This window comes from Gambusia affinis, linkage group LG18, assembly GCF_019740435.1.
Source record: "Gambusia affinis linkage group LG18, SWU_Gaff_1.0, whole genome shotgun sequence".
NCBI classification, from domain to species: domain Eukaryota; kingdom Metazoa; phylum Chordata; class Actinopteri; order Cyprinodontiformes; family Poeciliidae; genus Gambusia; species Gambusia affinis.
This window is the reverse complement of record NC_057885.1, coordinates 14366315-14386580: the sequence shown is the minus strand read 5'-3', so window position 1 is coordinate 14386580 and position 20266 is coordinate 14366315. Positions and strand designations below refer to the sequence as shown.

General features: G+C 37.4%; 1 protein-coding gene across 7 annotated transcripts in view; it reads left to right on the top strand.

Moving 5' to 3' along the window:
- LOC122820345 (phospholipid-transporting ATPase ABCA1-like) overlaps positions 1–20266 on the top strand; it is a 192358-nt gene that overhangs the window by 73540 nt on the left and 98552 nt on the right. For all 7 annotated transcript variants that reach the window (XM_044097692.1, XM_044097696.1, XM_044097691.1 and 4 more), the window contains 9 exons: positions 157–378; positions 5630–5834; positions 6643–6759; positions 7507–7678; positions 8986–9117; positions 9777–9916; positions 11001–11138; positions 15854–16077; positions 18763–18838. In XM_044097692.1, coding sequence (XP_043953627.1) covers positions 157–378; positions 5630–5834; positions 6643–6759; positions 7507–7678; positions 8986–9117; positions 9777–9916; positions 11001–11138; positions 15854–16077; positions 18763–18838 — 1426 coding nt within the window. The remainder of the gene's footprint in view (positions 1–156; positions 379–5629; positions 5835–6642; positions 6760–7506; positions 7679–8985; positions 9118–9776; positions 9917–11000; positions 11139–15853; positions 16078–18762; positions 18839–20266) is intronic.

Here is a 20266-nt window from a genome sequence, read left to right as displayed (position 1 = left end):
ATATTCTAAAAAAACGGTGTGTGGTCTGTTTCTGTGATAAATCTGCTATGATGATCATTCTCTTCCCAACCTGCCTTTGTGATTACCTCTAGGAACTTTTCAGTGTTTTTGAGACTAACTTTTCTCTGTCTTTCTCACCAAACTTTTCACACACAGTACGGGAAAGTCCTGCAGTACAGCGACCCCTCAGTGATCTTTGTCTTCTTGCTGGTCTTCTGTTTGGCCACCATCTCCCAGTGCTTCCTCATTAGCGTCTTCTTCTCTAAGGCCAATTTAGCGGCGGCGTGTGGCGGCCTCATCTTCTTTCTCCTCTACCTGCCACACAGCCTCTGCTACGCCTGGAGGGACGTCATGGGTTTCGGGGCCAAGGTGGCTGTGGTAAGTCCATCTTTACCTCTAACATTTCTTTTTTTTGTTATTATATCTTCTCCTGCTGTTATAAGTAAGGGTGGATTTTATCCTTAGTGTTATGCCAAGGTTATATTTGAACTATTTTGATCAAAATTTAAAGTCACAGTTGTTCATCCTACATCTATTCACTGATCCTTTAAAAGAGAAAAAAAGACCCGGCATATTTTATAGTGAAAGGAGTGAGTTCACCTTTAGCACCAGTAATATCCATCTCAGATTTTTCTTCGTCTTTGCAAGCCAATAGATGGTAAAATGGGATCTGTGAAGTCTTGCAAATGAATTAAGGATGGTGGTGACATTAAATGACAATGGAGCTGCTTTGAGGAAATGCTTTTTGTATTCATGATGTCTCCATAAATTTTTGTTACGGTTTGTTTGCGCTGCCATATTTTCACATGAGGATTCTCATAAAAGATTTGCATAAATGAAAAGACAAATACTCACATTGTTCATTTTTATTGTATTTTCTCCTGTTTCTGAGTAACAACAAACAGTACACAGCTGCTCAACTTTTTTGTAGCCTTTCTGTGTGACCTTCATTAAACTTGTGGTATTATTTGTCTTCACACCGTGTCTTGAATATCGAAGGATGACAAATCTTGATTCTTGATTGCGGTGAGTGCCAATGCATCCTGCAACAGCATTTTGGCTGATGTAGCATTTTGCCTGCTTTAAAAATGCTGCATCGTGTGTTTTTATGGGCGTGAAGTGAATGGAATATCAAATGGAAAGTCTGAACTTTGACTAGATTTTTCTACATCACAATTTGCTTTGATTTAAACTTTAACTAAACTCCCAATTATGTATTAGCGTAAAAAAGTGCGGGGGATTTGTTGATTTTGTGTGAATTTCGACAATATTTCTGAAGAAACTGAAGGGACTAATTGATATAATTTGGCAGGACAACAGATAAAAACTACATTGATTTGATTTATAACATAGTATTTAAGACTAAGTTAATGTTTAGTCAAGAATGCAGAGGGCCACATAAAAAGTTATGACGGGCCACATTTGGCCCATGGGCCTTGAGTTTGACACATGTGATTTAAAGTCACTGACTTTGCTGTGTCTCATATGGCTTGTGGAAGACTGAAAACAGGTCTATATGTTTCAACAATGATTTTTTTTGTCTTTTCTTGACACTCGTTAATTACAAACCTGCTAGAAGCATGACGAACAGTTCTGACATTTTGACACCTGAGCTGTGGTTCCCTGCATTTCTTCCAGAGTTACCATGAGCCTCTTGGTAGCTTGTCTGATTATCAATCTCCTTGGGTGTGTCCAAATTCATGGCTGCTTCCTTTGAAGGCCTCATCTTACCCAGTCAGTGTTCTAGAATATGTAGGAATTTCATTATACCCAGCTCCAAACAAAAGCATCTGTTTTCTTTTATTGCAGCACAGACTCAATGGCACATTAGAACCAGTTTTTAAACTCCACAGTTGGCTGCTCAGTGTTGGAAACAAAATTAACTCCTGTTTAGATTAACGGCCTTATTAGGTCTTGGAGAAAAACCCCAAAGGGTCATTTGCATTTCCTCCCCAAGTTTGGAACTGAAATAATGACACAAACCACCATCCAATTTATTCTTTCTCTCTGTCAGAGTGCCGGTCTCTGTGTGCGTAGTTTCCCTTTTTCCATTCAGCTCAGCTAAAACCACATCATTCCAAGGGCAACACACCCCACACAAACTCACACAGCAGCCTTGATACTTTGGTTTTTAATCTGAGCAAAATTTTTCCATTTTGTAAAGACAATATTCACCTGTGTGCTGGAGGGAGAGCTTCAGGCAGTGCACAGAGGTAAAACAGAAAAATCTGCTGTGCTTTGACCACTTCCTTTCTTTTTTAATGAGGTAGAAATAGGAGAGGGTCTAAACTTCCTTTGTACTGGATAATCAAAGACATTTTCAATTAGCCATTAAGTCCAGGAAAATCTTGAAAATTGCTAAGCTTCCACAAAAATAATGTGGAACTTTTCAGGCTCTTCTTTGAAATCAATTAATTGATCTATGGTTTTATGACAGCAAGCAGTAGTTACATGACTCCACTGGCATACACTGGAATCTACAGTTGAAAGAAGTGTCTTTAAAAAGAAGGTTATTTTCACAATCTGTTACATAGAGCTTCGGCTATTAGTACAAAGATGGTACAAAGTCAAAGAGGAAATGTGAGTTTAATTTATTTAGGATTCACATTTAGCTGCAGCAAAGCAGTGGTCCACACATCATATAATCACAACTCTCAAACAATTGTTAAAAATTAAATTAAAACAAAACAACATAATGGGTAGGACTATAATTTTGCATTTCTGTAATTCTTCAGATTATTGATGTTTATGTAAAAATGACTGCAAATTGCTGGCAGTGGCAGCATCATCCAGTGGGCATGTATTCTTCCAGGCAATGAAATCAGAGAAAACAGGAACATGGATGTATTGAACAGAAAAAATATAACCATCCTTTATTATCTCACAGTGGGACAATCCAGATGTAACAGGGGCAAAGTCCAGACCTAAAAGGAATTAAGAATTTGTGCCAAAATTAATTTTATTAGACCCTCTTTTTTAATTCAAACAATTTTTTAAAAATCAAAGTCCGTCGAGACACACAACGGAAGACTTGGAATTGTAGTTCTGCATACTGCATAATATTGATTTAATGTGCCTGAACTATATTTTCTTTCCGTAAAAGTTTTTAGTAAAAAAATGTACAGTGAACCCCCACTTATTTGCAGGTGATTAACGGAATCACCTATTCACTGATTTTTCTGCGGAACATATCTCCAAATTAATCTAGTTTGCAATTCCTAATCTCTTCGCATACCAAGTGTGCGCTGTATTAATTTCCTTTTTCTTCATATTGTTTGTGTATTTTGTGTTGAATGCATTGAGGTTTACAGTTAAGCTCAAGGTTGGGAAGCGCAACTAAATATAAGAAAGTAAATCCATGAACCTGTTCTCCTGCTTTTTAGTGAAAAGGGGACTATCAATTATTTTACAATGCACTATAACTGGCTACTAATCTCCTTCATTTAAAATGAGAAAAAAACTGTAACATTTGGTGGTTCCACTTGAAGAAAAAAATCAATTATTTGTCATGGATTGGAGAGAAGTGTAGCTTTTTGCTGCTCCAGTCTCAAAAAGGTTCAACCTTAGAAACGTCTTGGAGATGGAATAATAATTATATCTAAGAATAAGAATGGGTACACCACTTTGTAAAGGAGACTTTTTCAGACAGAAATGTATTTATCCCTGTGGGGTTCTTTGCCTGTCAAAAATGAACAAAAAGAGTAGCCACCTTGATTACTCTTCCTCTTAACAATGGACTTTGTCCAAAGCCAGCTGAATGTTGTCTAAATCTCCAGTTTGACATGTGTTCAATAAGAGGGGGCTTGTTTTGTCTGCCTCCCAACTTGTGCCCTTTTCTGAACGGCCAAAAGGAATGGGCTCTTGTTGTTTTGTCAGCCGCTCATACAGAGGTCAAGGATGGGTGGCCCTTCGCCCCGCTGTCAGCCCTCATCTGTTGACTGATTGGCAGATGGGCAGCGGAGGGCAGCGCAAGATGCTGCCAGCAGGGTTAGGAGGCAGGCAGGCTAGAGGTTTGGCGTCAGCCACAGAGCTGCTCTCTCGCTCGTCCTCTCTCTCCATCTCTGTGTAGTTGTGTAACCTCGGCTATCCGTGATGATTCGTCTCTCAAGCTTCAGCAAACACTTGTGCAGGAGTATAAATGCTGCGAGCAAATGAGGTGTGATGAAACAGCTGGCGGGCAACATGGCAGTGTGGAACGAGGGGCCATGGCAGATGATGTCTCACGCGGGCAAAGCATCATTTGCAATTTCCCGCTGTATGAAAAATCCAACAGATTTTTGTTCGGAGCAGATGGATTCGGCTGTCCATCTTGTCAGGTGGCAACAGTCTCTCATGGCATCACCTAAATTCGGTAATTAAAGATGGTTTTTCAACCATTTCTTTTCATTAGCTCGACGTTTTATGGCGCAATCATTTAGTTCATTAATCTTAAACAATTTATTTTGGAAATACACAAATTTAGTAACCTTTTTCACATTCTGTCATGTTACAGCCACAACCCTCCATTGATCTTGTTAGGATTTTATGTGCTTGATCAAAACTAATTGTGTGATTGTGAAGTAAAATGGAAATGATACAAGGTTGTTAAACTTATCATTCACCCACCAATTACTCTGATACTTTCTAATAAAATTAACATAGCTGTTAAATAGAGGTCACCTCTGTGTAATTCAGTTTAATTTGAAATACAACTGTCCTGCTAGGTCCTCAGTTTAAATGTATTCAGTGAACCATCAGTATCATGAAGACCAAGGAACAAGGGATAATGTTTTGGGAAGGTTTAAATCGTGGTTAGGTTATGAAACAACATCCCTCTGAACATCTCACAAACACCTGTTCAGTTTATCATCTTAAAATTAAGCATAAAGCATAATTACCAACCCACCAAGAGTGGCCTATTCAAAGTACAGACCAATTAAGACTCCATAGAAAGACCTGTAAATTAGTGTCCACACATTACAGAGAATCGACAAAACCCTAAAAATCATGTGAAGACAGTCTGTAGTCGCAGCAAAAGGTTTCTACCGACCAGAAGGCTGAATAATAAATGCACAGACTTTGCAAGAAAAATGGAAACTGTGTCACAACCCTTCAATTCCTCAGTTATGCAAAGCTTTGTGTTTTTCTCACCTTCCAATCAGAAATGTCAATTCGTTATATGAGGATTTTATGTGACAGACAATGAGATCAACTTCAATGGATGGGAATACTTCATGGAAGGCAGTGGATTTTTTTTGTTCAAGGCAAAAAATCTTGGAGGGAAAAAAAAAAACTCAGCACGTCTCCTCATAAAGCTCACTCCCTAATTAGTAATCTCCTAGTTTCATTGAGAAATGAAAAGGAAAAGAACAAATTTATTGTTTTTTGTTGGTTGGTGAGCCAAGCTCTGTTGGCTGGGACCACTCACCAGGCATCCACCCAAGACTCCAGATCCAAGCTTAGCTGATTCCTCCATTCCCATCTTTACAGTACAGTATGTTAACACAACCAGCTGCTTGCCCCTATTACATATTCAGCATGCAGATGAAAAGGAGCAGGGTGAACTTTGTGCAACATTTGCATATCTTCTGAGTAGTTAAGAATTTTGCTTAACTAAAACTCTTTGTTCTTGCTGTTTTTCCATCTTCAGAGTTTACTGTCATGTGTTGCCTTTGGTTATGGGTGCGAGAACTTTTCCCAATATGAGGAGCAAGGCATCGGTATACAGTGGCACAACATTATCAGGAGTCCCCAGGAGGGGGATCAATACACCTTCATTGTCTCCATCGCCATGATGCTCGTTGACGCCGTCTTATACTGGGTGCTAACATGGTACATTGAAAATGTCTTCCCAGGTAATGATGTGAAGCAAATTATTAGTATATGTTCAATGTTGTCTGCTTTTTGGTGTCATAGTTTTTGAGAAGAAATGACCATAGTACAAATGTATAGAAGCTTGATTAAAGCTGTTCTAATGTGCAAGGAGTTGAGATTTTATACTTTTTCAAGAGCAGTAGCAGGATAATATAGCATTTAAACAATTTTCTTTGTGGCAGTTGGAGAAGCTGTTGCATTTGTTAACTGACCTGCTCAGTGACCACAGTAACTTATATTAACAAAACAAGATTCTAACAGAAGTATTTTCGTGCACCGTGGCAACATTTTCACCACATGAGTTTGGGCAGGATAATAAACGTTCCAAATTTAATGAGAATCATTCTCAAATGAGGTTTGGCGAGAGCAATTCATCTTTCTTAGTTGTAACTCTGGATTCAATGGGTCATTAGAGTAGATTTTTCTCACTTCAAACTCAAAATTCAGACCTATGAGTGAAAATATAAACTCCACAGAAGAAACTTATGTTGTAAGGAACTATTAAAAGACTATGTTTGTGATGTAGCCATTGGTTTTCTTCTTAATAGTTTTTCCAAATAGCATTTGTTGACTGTTTCAACATCACTTCACCAAACAATAATCTATTGTGGTTCTTGAACAGAATTCTACATTTTATTAATATCTATGCACCATTGTTCTTCTGAACTGAATGAATGATTTTTTCTTCCTCCACTTTTATTTTACGCCTTGCACCTCCTGGACTTCATTGTATATTTTTAAGACAACGCGCATGAAAATATGACAATCGTTCTTCTTGTTCAATTGCAGGTCAGTATGGGATTCCGAAGCCATGGTACTTCCTGTTCACTTCCTCTTACTGGTGTGGAATGACACCAGGAGCTGAAAACATCCCCGATCTGCTGACAGACTCTGGGGCACACATTGGTAAACTCCCATGTCATTTTCTGTTCTCACTTCTTGGTGTGCAATTGTTGATCATATTCTCATCAGCCTGTTTATGTCCTGTGGGAAACGCGGTTCTGATAAGACCTGAAGGTGAGAAGAGGAGGGTTGCGAACAAACATTAGCACCTTATTTGTCACCTCTGGTGATAATGGTGCTTTGTGCTCCAAGGCGGTTGGGGAAGCAGGAGTTTCAAGTGAAGGAAACTGCTAAAAACAAGCAAAAACTCCAATTAACATTCCTAGTAACAAGTTTCTGTTTATGCTACTTTTTGTCTAGCTTTTCTGTGTCCATGCGTGTGCCTATGTGTGTATGTTTCATAGATCAAAATGGGCCCTCAGAAATGTGCTAAACTCAGAATATGAGTAATTATGCATAATTAGAATAATTTTGGCTGGTTTTCATTTCCTTAAAACGTTGGTCCAAACAAAGGCGTAATTAATGTAAGCAATTGATACAAACCTTTATATTTTGAAACCCATATTTTATTCTTTTTTTTTCTTCAGTTTTTTTAAAACATATCAAATTTTTTGCTTATGTAGTTTTTATTTATGTATTTATTTATGTATCTCTTATATTTTTTCTTACTATTTTTTTAGTTTTTTTTTTTTTAGTTTTTTGGCTTTTCAGAATTTATTTTGGTCATAACAAGAGTTTTTTTTCCCCCTTTCTTTATAAATGCTTTTTTCTTGTTTCTCTGTGTGGGGCCATATGTGTGTTTTCATAAAGGATATTTTGAAAGACCGCCTCCCAGTGTGAAAGCGGGAGTGTCGATTCGCAATCTTGTCAAAATCTACAAGACTGGGAAGAAACTGGCGGTGGACGGCCTGAGCGTGGACTTCTACGAGAATCAGATCACATCATTTTTGGGCCACAATGGAGCTGGAAAAACAACCACAATGTGAGGCATATTATCTAATTCTCTTGTATTTTCCAATCTGTCTCAACCTTTGTGTGAATTGAACATAAACTGCTGACTTTACTGTAGCTGCATGTATTCAGAATTTACTTCTTTGAAGTGGGAGATCTTACTGTGAAGACATCCATCAGAAAGAGTCAGCTATTACAACCGATAGTGGGAGTTATCTAATTGCTGCTTGGGAAATGGCTGAAAAAGGTTGGTTGGAGTTTTGGATGACAGAAAATAAATGAAATCCAGTGGCCCAGAAAGTCTGAGTGACACAGAGCGCAAGCGATGCAGGACTAAGGGCTGCAGGGAAGACGTCTGCTCTGAGCCACTGGAATGAAACATAACAGGGAACAATAAGAGGAAGGACAGAGTAAGGACTCCGTCACATACTAAAACACTGTGTCGGTGGATTTTATTAAGGGCAATTTCTCCTGATCAGGGAGATGGGATCTCATAGCTGTTTTCATTTTTTCGTGTGTGTGTGTAAGTCATGAGAAGAGCATCTAAACTCTCCCTAAAACCGTATTTAAGTTTTATTCAGTTTCAGTTTAAACTGTGAGTTCACCATATTTTCTAGATTATAAGTCGCTCTGGAGTACCAGCCATTAAGTGCATAATAAAGAAGGAAAAAACATAAATAAGTCGCACAGGAGTATATGTCACATTTTTGGGGGAAATGTCTTTGATAAAATCCAACACCAAGAACAGAGATGTCATCTTGAAATTCAATCTAAAATAAAAATAGAATAGAGGCAACAACAGGCTGAACAGTTGTACGGTATGCTAACGTTACATGACACATAAACAACTAACCGAGAAAAATATTATAAAAATCTAAGAATATTTAGCCAAAGACATTCATTTCAGTAAATGCAGAGGGCCAGACCTTTCCTGTTTTACTTCACTTAAGCTTACTACAATAATTTTAATTTATTACTTGTCAGAAAAAAAAAGTAATTTTTTTAATTATTTAATGTTAGATGTGGTTAGTTAAATTACCTTGTAAGTTGTATATATCATGACATAAAATGTGTTGGGCCAATCTCCTACAAGATTATCATTGCTAGAATTTTGGCCTAATACTATTGACCTGAAGTACCTCAGTCAGGTTTGTAGTCTCTCGCTCTCACTCACCTCTTCACATTTGTCAACAGTTTTTTCTGTCACCCAATTATTGATCTTTTTTGTTGTTAAGCCATTCTGAAATTAACTTGACTGTATGGCTTGGGTATTATTATTATTAGTAGTAGTAGTAATAATAATAATCTCTGCCATTTTTCCTTTGTTTCTCTTTATAGGTCTATTCTGACAGGGCTGTTCCCACCTACATCAGGAACAGCCCTCATCCATGGATACGACATCCGCACCGACATAGACAGCATTAGGAAGTATTTGGGAATGTGTCCGCAGCATAATGTTCTATTTAATGAGTGAGTAAATTAACAAGATCATTCTCTCTCTTTGGATTACAAGGTGGAAATATGTGGGTCTTTGTGCAACAATGTATTTTTTCTATGTAATGAGGCCTTGTAATGACTCAGGCTCCCCAGCAACTAATAATTATTCAGTGTTTATTTTGAAATGCATTGACCTTTATTTATACAGTCTACAAGACTCTCCTGAAACTGCCTTTACTGATCACCTTTTTTTCTTTTCTTTTTTTTTTTTTTTTTTTTTTTTTTTTTTTACTTTGTCTTACTTCATTGTTCTTTGCCTCTAAATGATACTCTGGTACCTAATGCAAATGTGACAGCCTAATTACAGCAGATCCCAATTAATTTCCTTGGTAACTTCCCATCACTAGGAAAGGATTCTTGTAAAATTATTTGATACATATTTAGCAAGATTTTAAAATTTTCTTGTTATTACTAAAATGTTTGTGGAACTCCAAATATCTAAGTCTGAAATAGTATTGCATTTTCGCATACAAAAATGGTTTCAGTTGGAACCCTGACACTGTTTAAATGTTCATTCAAGTCTAAAGATGTCTGGAGAGAAATTAATTGCTTTCAAACATTTAAGCAGACAAAAATACAATAGTTTTACGTTAGGCCACTTCTCACATCATGCTGCTGTAAAACTTTTCTAGACTCACTGTGGAGGAGCACATCTACTTCTACGCCAGGTTGAAGGGACGTAGTCGCAGGGAGGTTGACTCTGAGATAGACCAGATGATTAAAGATGTTGGTTTACCACACAAGCGTAAGGATCTTGCTAAGAACCTATCAGGTGAGGCTCAGTGTAACATGACACATCTCAAATGATCTGACTCACATTTTGCTTACCTACAAATTTAGTCTTTATGTGTAGTAATTAAGTGTATGAAGGATTTTTATGAAGATAAAATGCTAATTATAAGCCAGTCCTTCCTTACCTAGTACCTGCATGGAACTCCTCTTCTACACCCACTGTACCTGTGCTCTGTAATTCATTGTCTGGGGGGCATAAGCAGATACTATTTGATAGATTGTTCCAAGTCACGGAATGCTTGTGAGCAAAATCACTGAAATATGACTTTCAAGGTTGATCTATGATGACATTTCCACTACATTAGCACTGCACTGGTTGCATTTTGAAGAGCCTGCTAAGAGAGAGGAGCTGAGAATTATTGTTGTGAAAGTGTATCTGCGTCCCGGCCATAAATCATTTCACAGCTTCCAAATGGCAATAAAGCACAGGGCCGACCATCTCATCATATTTATTCCATAATCACTTTCCAGCATTTTGTCTGTATTTGAAACTTAATGCTGACACAGCCATGTGGTATTTTATTTTTGATGAAAAATGTTTAGTCTAAATAAAAATGTTCACCTTATTTACATTTGATCAAATAATAAGTCAGAACAATGCTTTTTCAAAAGTATTTGTAATCCCAGAGCTTTTTCACATGTTGTCACGTTAAAAAAATTCAATGTCCACCTAAACTTGACATAGCAAGGCAAGAATAATTATTGTGAAGTTCATTATGTCTTCATTTTCTTCAGTGAAGACATACGTATAAAACCCAATAAATGAATACATACCAACATAAATATTGAGTAAATGAATAAATGAATCATGTATTTATTAGTTTTGTATAAAAACATGCAAATATTATGTAATAATAGTGTGTTTTAAGAAATTATGTCGGTGGGGTTAAAAGAACCCCATCATCTGTACTGAGATAAGCCAGTCAATCTTAGGAAAACTGTCAAGACAGCGATCAAGAACATTTTAGCAGATTAAGAATCTGGAAATTTGTAAAAATCATATAAAAAAAATCTATATTTTCTAAACGTTTTAAGAACTACCTGTTGTCTTTCATGCTTTTCAGGTGGAATGCAGCGAAAACTCTCTGTGGCAATAGCCTTTGTTGGCGGTTCAAAGATTGTCATCCTAGATGAACCGACAGCAGGAGTAGACCCTTACGCTCGCCGGGGGATTTGGGAACTACTGCTAAAGTACAAACAAGGTGTGAATTAAGGAATACATACAGGTTTGGAGTCTTTTGTGTTTACAGAACAAGTAGGATTGCTCACAGCTCATTTGAACCATTTTAGACTAAGGAAAAAAAATCTTCACATGTACTGAACCTTTGAACCTACAGCAATATTAGGCTATTAAAGTAATTAGTCATTCAGAATGGCCTAAAAGTATCTTTTTAGCCCTGCTGTCAGAAAAAGTCAACTGTAAACTGAGAAAAATTGAGAACTGTACAAACACGGGTCAAAGCGGAAGAGAAGACAAGTAGCTTTTATTGACTAACTCCCTAATTGTCTGCTGAATTAGTCAGCCTGTCACTCTCTGGCTTTATATACACTGTGGTTGCTGAAGACTATAAGCGGAGCATGCACATTTTCTCTCCAAATGTCTAAATGTTTAATGTGCACTGAGTGACATTCCGCCCTCACTATGTCATTAGCATCTGCCTCTCTCTAATCAAGCCCTTTTTACTCCAATCGTTAGCTGCAGATAACTCGGTTCTAATGAGAACCCCCACATTGTGGCTGCTCGAAATGACTCATTTTTGTTTCTCTCCAGTTTTATTTGAGCCACTGTCTTATAAAGGGTTGTCATTAGGCAAAGGATGTGGGGAAATGCTACAGGGAGTCTATTTGTGTGAAAAACTGAAGGACGAATTTAGAGTTAATATTACAGTTCATCACAGCTTATTAAATGTGGAGGTTTTCTGCATGGACACTTTGACCACATTGTCTCAGAGTGGGTGTAGCTTTTATTATACTGAGTGGTGGCTTATTTGTTTGGTGGCACTTTATCCTTTATGTTAAATTACTGAAAATAAAGTTCTCTTAATATAGATTGTATGTTCGTAAGCCTTTATATGTTTTATTTAACTGTCGGCGTAAGCTAAACTAATTCAGTCTTCACATCTTGTCATAAGAAGATAATCTTCAACCATATCTAAAGCCTAAACCTTTAGTTATTGGCTCCTAGGTCTGACTCATAGGTCTCCACGAATTTTACATTCTGTCTCTTTTGCACGCATTAGGATTCAAAAAACAGAAAAAATGATTGAAATAGCAAATTATGGCTTTTTGGTTGTTATCCTTCACTGGAAGTTGATTACTATTCAGTTGCCCCAGTCAACATAGATAGAGAATAAATTATATAATCAATGAAGATTTTTGAAATGGGCGGTATGGCTGTCTGCCCAGGGTCTCTGTCCATTGTGGTCTGACCCTGGGCTGTTGAAACAACAACAACAAAAAAAATAAACAAGAAAATCTTGGTCAGTTTTGCCCTACCCACGTCTTCTATTGTTTGCTTGCATGTTTGGTCAGCAGGAATTTTGCTCTGCAATGTGTTGTAAGAAAATGTGGTTGCATACCATAGGGGCTTGATAAAGTTAATCATGATAAAGATTGGCACTAAGCAGATGTTTTCTTTTAGTTTTCAAGCAAATTGGAATTTACAGTCATATTCAGTGAATTAAAATATGGATTCAAATGAGGCCTGTTTGTCAGACTAAAAGTACCTCATCCATCCATCCATTTTCTTTACACCCTTCTTCCCTAAATGGGGTCGGGAGGGTTGCTGGTGCCTATCTCCAGCTGCGTCCCGGGCGAGAGGCGGGGTACACCCTGGACAGGTCGCCAGTCTGTCGCAGGGCAGTAAAAGTACCTTTTGTACTAAAATTATGTTCAATTATATTGAACATAATTTTGCGAGGCAAAAACATTAAGATATTGAACTTACTCTTCAATAAACCCACATGTATCTATTCAATGAGTTTTTAGTGGTGTAGTGTAATTTTAAGTTTTAAACATCATTTTTTTATTGCCTGAAAATAGAAAATCATTCTAATTAACAGAATAACTTTCAAACATCCATCTACCTTTAATTAATCCATATAAAATGTTTCATTTTGTGATAACGTTTCTGAAATAAATTGACTTTTAGGTATGCAAATTTGTAAAAAAAAAAAATATATATATATATATAAAATAAGCACAAGGACTTGTAACCCAATGGACAGGATATAAATTGAGGTGGAACCCTCTTAAGTTGCAATAACTTGAAAGGGTTATGGCTCGAAGTGACTGTCACTAATAGTAGTTATAGAGTTTGCTTGTTCTTTACTACAAAGCCAAAGCTCATTATGTTTTCATCCTGCCTTTCTCATCCACTGTGAAATCCACCTGTCTCAATTTGATTTAGAGGAAAGGAATCTAAATAAAAGAATACAGTTTGGTAACTCTACTTTGCTCTATGTGTTTTTAGTATGTAATACAGCAATTTACCTTAACACATCCTTGATATATTACTGCATGCTCTAATTTGCTGCAACTTGCTATGAATCAAAATACCTTTGAGAGCCATTTGCAGTCCGAACAAATTCATTTTTTCCTCCAACTTGCAAATGATTCGATACGTTTTGGATTTTCTCTGCATACATCCACACATTCATCTTGCAGGTTTGACCATCCCATGCAAAATGAGCCCAGTCGGTTAGACTAAACCGCAAGCAATCTCTTCAGCTGTAACTTTTTTTTTCTTTTTTTGAAACCATAATGTTTCCCTGCTGTATGTTAAATTGATTGGATTGCGTGCCTTGATGTTTCATTTCATTTTATGTAGAAGGTAGGCTGAGTTTGAGAGGCGAAAACATCATGCAGCAATGCTTTACTGTGAAGAGATGAATTAAGCAGTTCGACTGGAGGCAGGGCACGCATTGGCGTGAAAGAGAAAGAGAGAGAGAGAAGCAGGGCATGTAGAAAGAGTTGGACAAGCAAAATGGCTGCAACGGGCCACAGTTAATGACCTCTCAGTGCGTCCTTATTCCCGGGATAATGTGACGTGTGAGGATACAAATTTAACTTTGTGCAAAAACAGCCGTGCTCAGCACCGTGTCTGACCCTTCGCAGTAATAACCATCCTCAACATTTGTGCAGAAAGGGTGAAAACCCTTGCTTGTACTAAATTTAGAACGCTGATGTCTTGTACCTTACAACATGTAGAGATGTGTCTCTGTAGGTTGGAAGGACTGAAGATGCTGCAGGATGAACATCTTCAGTCATATCACATTTACTCTTCAATATATCATATATTTTAAAAGCAAAGTTTGATTCTACTAAAGTGAGGTTAGGTGGGGCACGCATTAGCCTTCAGCAATAACATAATATAGAAAATTGTTTAGAAAATATGTCAAGTCAATCTAATAGCTAGCAATTTAAACTAATTAGCTATTTAATTTAAAGGATACTGTTGCTAATTTCCACCTAACAGTTACATTAGCAACAGCTCTCCAAACTAAAAGCTTCATTGGCTTTAGTTTAGCAAAATACTACTCAAACTGACAACTGTTCAATTGCTACTTAGCTTAACGACTATTTCAGCTGACAGCAACTTAACCTAACAGCTACTTCGCTTAGCAGCTACTTTGACAACTTTCTAAGCTAGCAGCCACTAAAGTTAAAAGTTACCTACAGTTCATCCACAAAGTATTATAGCAGTTTGCTCATTGTTGCCAACTCCTCAGAAAAGAAAGTAGCTATTTGCTGTCATAGAAGTCACGGGATGACACCATTGGATAATTTGCATATTCTGTCATGTGTGATTGAGGGAGAAGAAAAGAATATCACTGTTGGCAAGACAAAATGAAATGTTTTTCTTCTAAAAGTTATTCAGTAAATGTAACTGAGTAAATCTAACCAGTGGCTACACACCTCTGAATACTATGCTATTTGTCTTTCTGCCTTGATTGAGGGCAGCTGCTTTATATCTCCAACAGCTATCCCTTATTTTTATTTATTTATTTATTTTTATTTCTACAGTGATTCTGTTGTCAAAAGGAGAAAAATACCATCATTTCTATGTTCATAATCACAAATTTTTCTGTTAACCTTCCTGGATTTAATCAGGCCAACTTTGAGAATATCTACTGAAAAAAAATTCTAGCTATTCATTGACAATAAAGGTGTGTTTCTAGCATGTAATTGCAATTTATTTAGGCTTTAATAAGAAATCACTTGAGAAAGCCATGTCAAAGCAGCTATCTTTCATTGTAATAGAGGTAATAGGTTAAATGTTTGCTATTTAAAAACATGACTGGATCAAAGAACCCATTTCTCTCTGATACTGCTTTCCTGCAGACAGCAGAGACAGGACCACGCTGTGACTTCATTACAAATCTGCCATTTTTTCTCCTTGCTTTCTGGGGTATGTGATAATTAATATGTGTTATCTGATCCAGCGTGATGTAAAAGGATTAGAACACCTGTGAATAATCGTGCGATTCATGCCGTTTTTGTCACTGCAAATGCATTCAGTTTGATGCCGCTTGAATCAAAGGACTCTGGGAACAAAACAGAGCTGGAGTAAAATTTGTTTCCTATAGAAATATTGGAAAGCAGCCTGTGGAAGGCCTTTATCTTTATTTTAATTATGTCCCAGTTTCACACCCACGCGCTTTCTTTCAGTTTGCTTTGTTACCACGCTCAAAGGCACAAGAAAAAAAATAGATCACAGTGAAATTGACACTAAGAAGATAAGTGACGACATGCTGAATCAGATTTTGATATCTACCTCATTCTTAGGAGACCGTGTCCACAAAAACGCTTTGTATGGATTTTCATGAATAACTTTTACAGGCTGTACTTGGAGCCTGCCTTTTATTTCATCTTTCAGCAATTATCTAAAAGACATGTCTATTGTGGTTCTCCTCAGGCCGCACCATTATTTTGTCAACACACCATATGGACGAGGCAGACATCTTAGGAGACCGCATAGCCATCATCTCTCAAGGAAAGATGCGATGCTGCGGCTCCTCGCTCTTCCTGAAGAAGTGTTTCGGCAGTGGCTACTACCTGACTCTGGTCAGAGATGAGACGGAAAAGATGACCAATCAACATAAAAATATCACACAAAGTCTGTCCAAGGAGGAACATATGGTAAACATGTTTTATTTTTGAAATAATTTGTTTTAAAAGCAATTGGAGTTTTTTGCCAATGTGTTAGTGTATGTGCCTTTGTTAGCAGGCAGAGTAGGAAACATCGTGTACATTCAAGGGTCAAATTTTAGCTGTGTTCCCCTTGAGAAAATTTGATATTGGCATGTTAAAAATGAAGCAAAGCCATAACTTTCTTTTGATACTTGCACACAAGTATCAAAAGCGCCTGACCGCAACCTTGGCTCTCTGTGGTGAAGGTTCCAGCCAATGTGTGCAAGTGGTTCATCTTCAGGTTCAAGACTCACAGTGCGAGTCAGATTAAGCTGATTCCCACAAACACGGTGCACACATCATAATCCTCAAACTCAAAAGCCCTCCAACGTAGCAAATCCCCATGCTCATTCACACACTAAGATCCAGTCATTTATTTCTTGGCTGTACTCTAAAGCATAATTGCAAGAAGTTAGGGGAAAAAATATCCTCTCAGCTAATGAGATCATTCAATGACAAAAAAATACTTGATAATGGAGCAGCTGTTCTTTGTTCTTTTTAAATCTTTCAGCCTATGGTAGCGCATCTAAAAGTTTTTACAAATCTGAAGAAATTGTATAAAGCACATCTTGCAAAACGTTGTATCCTGTCATGTAAGTATTTGTATGGCTCAAGACGTGTGTGTGCTTAATGGCATGAAGTGTGTGGAACTCTCAGTATACTACTGCATCAGGATAGTGATTTACACTCCCACATATCGCAGTCTTGGGATTTTTTTCTTAAATTTTTTTTTTTTTTTCAATTTAATGATTACTTAAACATCAGAGAATAACTCATAGATTCTGAAACTCATCATAGTCTATGAGTATCCCTAAGAGTTAAGAAAATGTCCAGCTAAGTCAGCCTAAACTGGGTTGAGTTCCATACTTTGTTGAATGCTGCAAACAGTCTGCTTGCCGAGGTGAATGAATTTTCATCAGCATAGATAGAGATGTCCCCCTGCTCGGCCTTTAGTAGCTTGAATAGCAGGGTTCTGCATCTTTCTCTGGTATGTTCAGAAAGTTTGGCCTAATATGTGTGATGTATCCGGTGTTGGCTGTGGGTGTTGTCATGTTGTCTGCCTGTGTCCTGGGACGCCTGCTTAATGTGGGTTGGAGATTCACTTGATGGCAGGAAATCGGCCTTGGTGGAGCAGGCATGGGTTGTCTGGTGGCAAGGATGCCAGCATGTGGGCTGCTCTGGGATGTTGCTGGTGGACACGGTTGTGTGTGGGCATTTGATCCGCTCAGTGCGATCTGACCTGGTGGTATTGCCAGATGGGGGTCTTTATTTTTGGATTGGGTTGTGTTTAATTGCCTCCACGGGGGGTTTTATAGTGCAGGGCGGTCTACTGTCTGCAGCATTGTGACGACTCCTTTCTGTGGCTGTTAGCAGTGTGGAGGTGTTTTCTTTCTGCGGATCTTGTTAGGGGTTTTGGGGTGCAGTGGGAATAGCTTGTGAGGGCCTCCCGAATTTCCCCAAAAGTTTAATGCCACAATGTTTCTTCCACTACTATGAATAATTAGTTACAAACACAAACAAAAACAACAAATGCATGGAGGGTGATGCAGTTACATAATGACATGCGCACACAGCAGTTAAGGCAATTCTGTCATGGTCTGCCTAAAATAACAACTTTGTTTTTCATCACTGGAAAACTGCATTCTGTAATTAGTTCCTTCATTATTTTATCAGTTTGTATTCACCTGATTTGTTATTTCACAAAAACCTTAGCCTGACCTTGTATTTTTGATATAATGTGTAAACAGAGTTCAAAAGAATGTTTAACTTTGTTGTTAGGTAAGCAGTTTAAAATTAGGCTCTTTCTTACAATCTTCTCACTGCTATGATTTTAGTTTAGCCCTTTCAATAACTAATAAATATCTTTAAAACTAAATTGCTGCCTTTGCTAGCCTGTAAGACTGTAAGTTTGACACCTAGGTAATGCCGTTAAAACTACCAGTGAGTTTTTAGATCCATTTTTCTTGTGATTGGGTTAGACACTGTCTGCTTTATTTATGTAAGTTTCTACAAATAACATCCTGTGTTAGAAAATCAGTTCATCCTCTTTTTGCAGAAGGCTTATATTTTTTTCATTTTTAAATCTAAAACAGAAATAAAATGGTGGTCTTCAGAAATGACAGGTTTCCAATAGTAGATATTTATCCAAATGTATAAATTGTCTCCTCTCAAAAAGTCAGGTAGTTTTTGTAGTTCTAAATAATTTTTTTATTTAGCTGGACTGAGGGCCAAAAGTTTCTCTTTGGATTAAAAAGGTTGCAGACTCTTTCAGTAGCAGTTTAGTCAAAAGTTTAATGAAGTTAATTTAGTCATTGTTATTTCACTGGAAAAACAAAAAAGACAAGTAAACTGCATTTTATTCTAGAAATTTAAAAGATTTACTCAAGTATTTTCTGAGATCAAATATTCATATTCTGTTGTTTTGCTTAAAGATGGGAACAGCGGACACTTTTATTCCCAGATTAAACACACTTCATGCTGATGTACGCACACAGCTCTATTTAGACTAATTAAGTACAAACTTACAGAGGCACATTATTTGATTAATGCTTCATAGGAGTCCTCGAGGAGGCACTTCTCATCATTCTAAGTGGTAAGGTATGATAGCCTTTCTAATCCAATTCTGACTAACAGGAGACAGCCCGTCCTTCCATGGATAGTCCAGATGACGGCTTCGGCAGTCAAACATGGGACAATTCTGACCGTACAGGTACACGGTTATTTTTGATTCATTTGCATGCATATTTAAAAATTCTAAGTATGTTTTAGATGGGTTTTTTTTTTTTGGTTGTATTTTTTAGTTTTTGTACATTTTCCAATTTCCACATAATTCAAACCATAAACACCAACAGCTCTTTTCCCCCCCGAGCTCTCGTCATCTGAGGCTCTAAAATTTTCGGCAAGAGCATAGAAACTGTAAAACTATCATTTCTGATGGTGGAGAAGAGTGTTGACTAGAAGTGATTTTTTTTATTTAATTATTTTATGGAATGTGTACTTTTGTGGCTCACCTTTTTAACCTTCATTTTTTAAACTGGCTACTAAATTAGACAAGATTCCTTTAAATTTTAAATTAGACACTTCATTCAGTCATTTTGTGTTCTTGTATCCACTGTTTTTTAATTTCTTTCAATTTGTAATCATCAGAAATGACTTCTGTTGACAACTAACATTGCATAAATAAGAAAAACTATTCTCAACTAAATTGAAGAACATTAACTTCGTTCTTCAGTGTCAATTATTTGTATAAACTGTATCAGCAGCTTGCTAAGATAGCAAGCATGAGTTTAAATACATGCTTGGTTTTTTTAACAGTATACACAAAGCATAAAGTTATTTCTGGTATTTTTTATTTTTTTTTTACAACTAATTGTGAGGGTTTTATCCCTAAGGAAATTCTTCATATACACATTCTGATTAGATTCTGATGTTTATAAATACAAACTAAAGATTGATGAAACCAGATCCTTCCTTCTTTCCTTGCTTCGTTGGGTGCAGAGTGGCGGTCTCCTATCCCAATTGTGAATTTATTCCAGGTTGGCTACACCCCGGAAGGGGTAAATGTCCATCGAAAGGTCAACACAGGCACCTACAGGGCAGAACAATTGGAAACACACCTCTACACGAAGGGCAGAGTATCAAGTTCAAGGAAAACATCTTTTTTCTGCACAACAGTTAAACACCAGACAGAGAGCAGCATAACAACAGAAATCACATTTCTATAAGTGACAGCCCATTATTCTTCATTAGTCTAAAACAAGCGGACCACATCACCACACAGCCACATGTGCATTCCAAAAAGTGATTCAGTCTGAAGTGTAAAGTAGATCCATTTACTTCTCCACAAAGTGCCATGCCAGTAGTTGTTAAGCCTCAGTAATTATGTATGAGAGGCGCCGGATCAATAATGGATGTGTTGTGTTCTGCAACGCTGTGTGGATTGATCCTCACCAAATCCCCGTTTCAGAGCAGATGACTGAGAGGAGTTACAGTTTGTTTGGAGAAGGTGTTTTTGCAAATGTCAGATGATCAGGTGCACAACCTTTTCAGTGTGTTTCTCTGTGTATTTCAGAGGTCTTGTTTTGTTTGGGTGTACTGCACCAATGCCACACTGCAGGTCTGTTAATATTCCATGTCG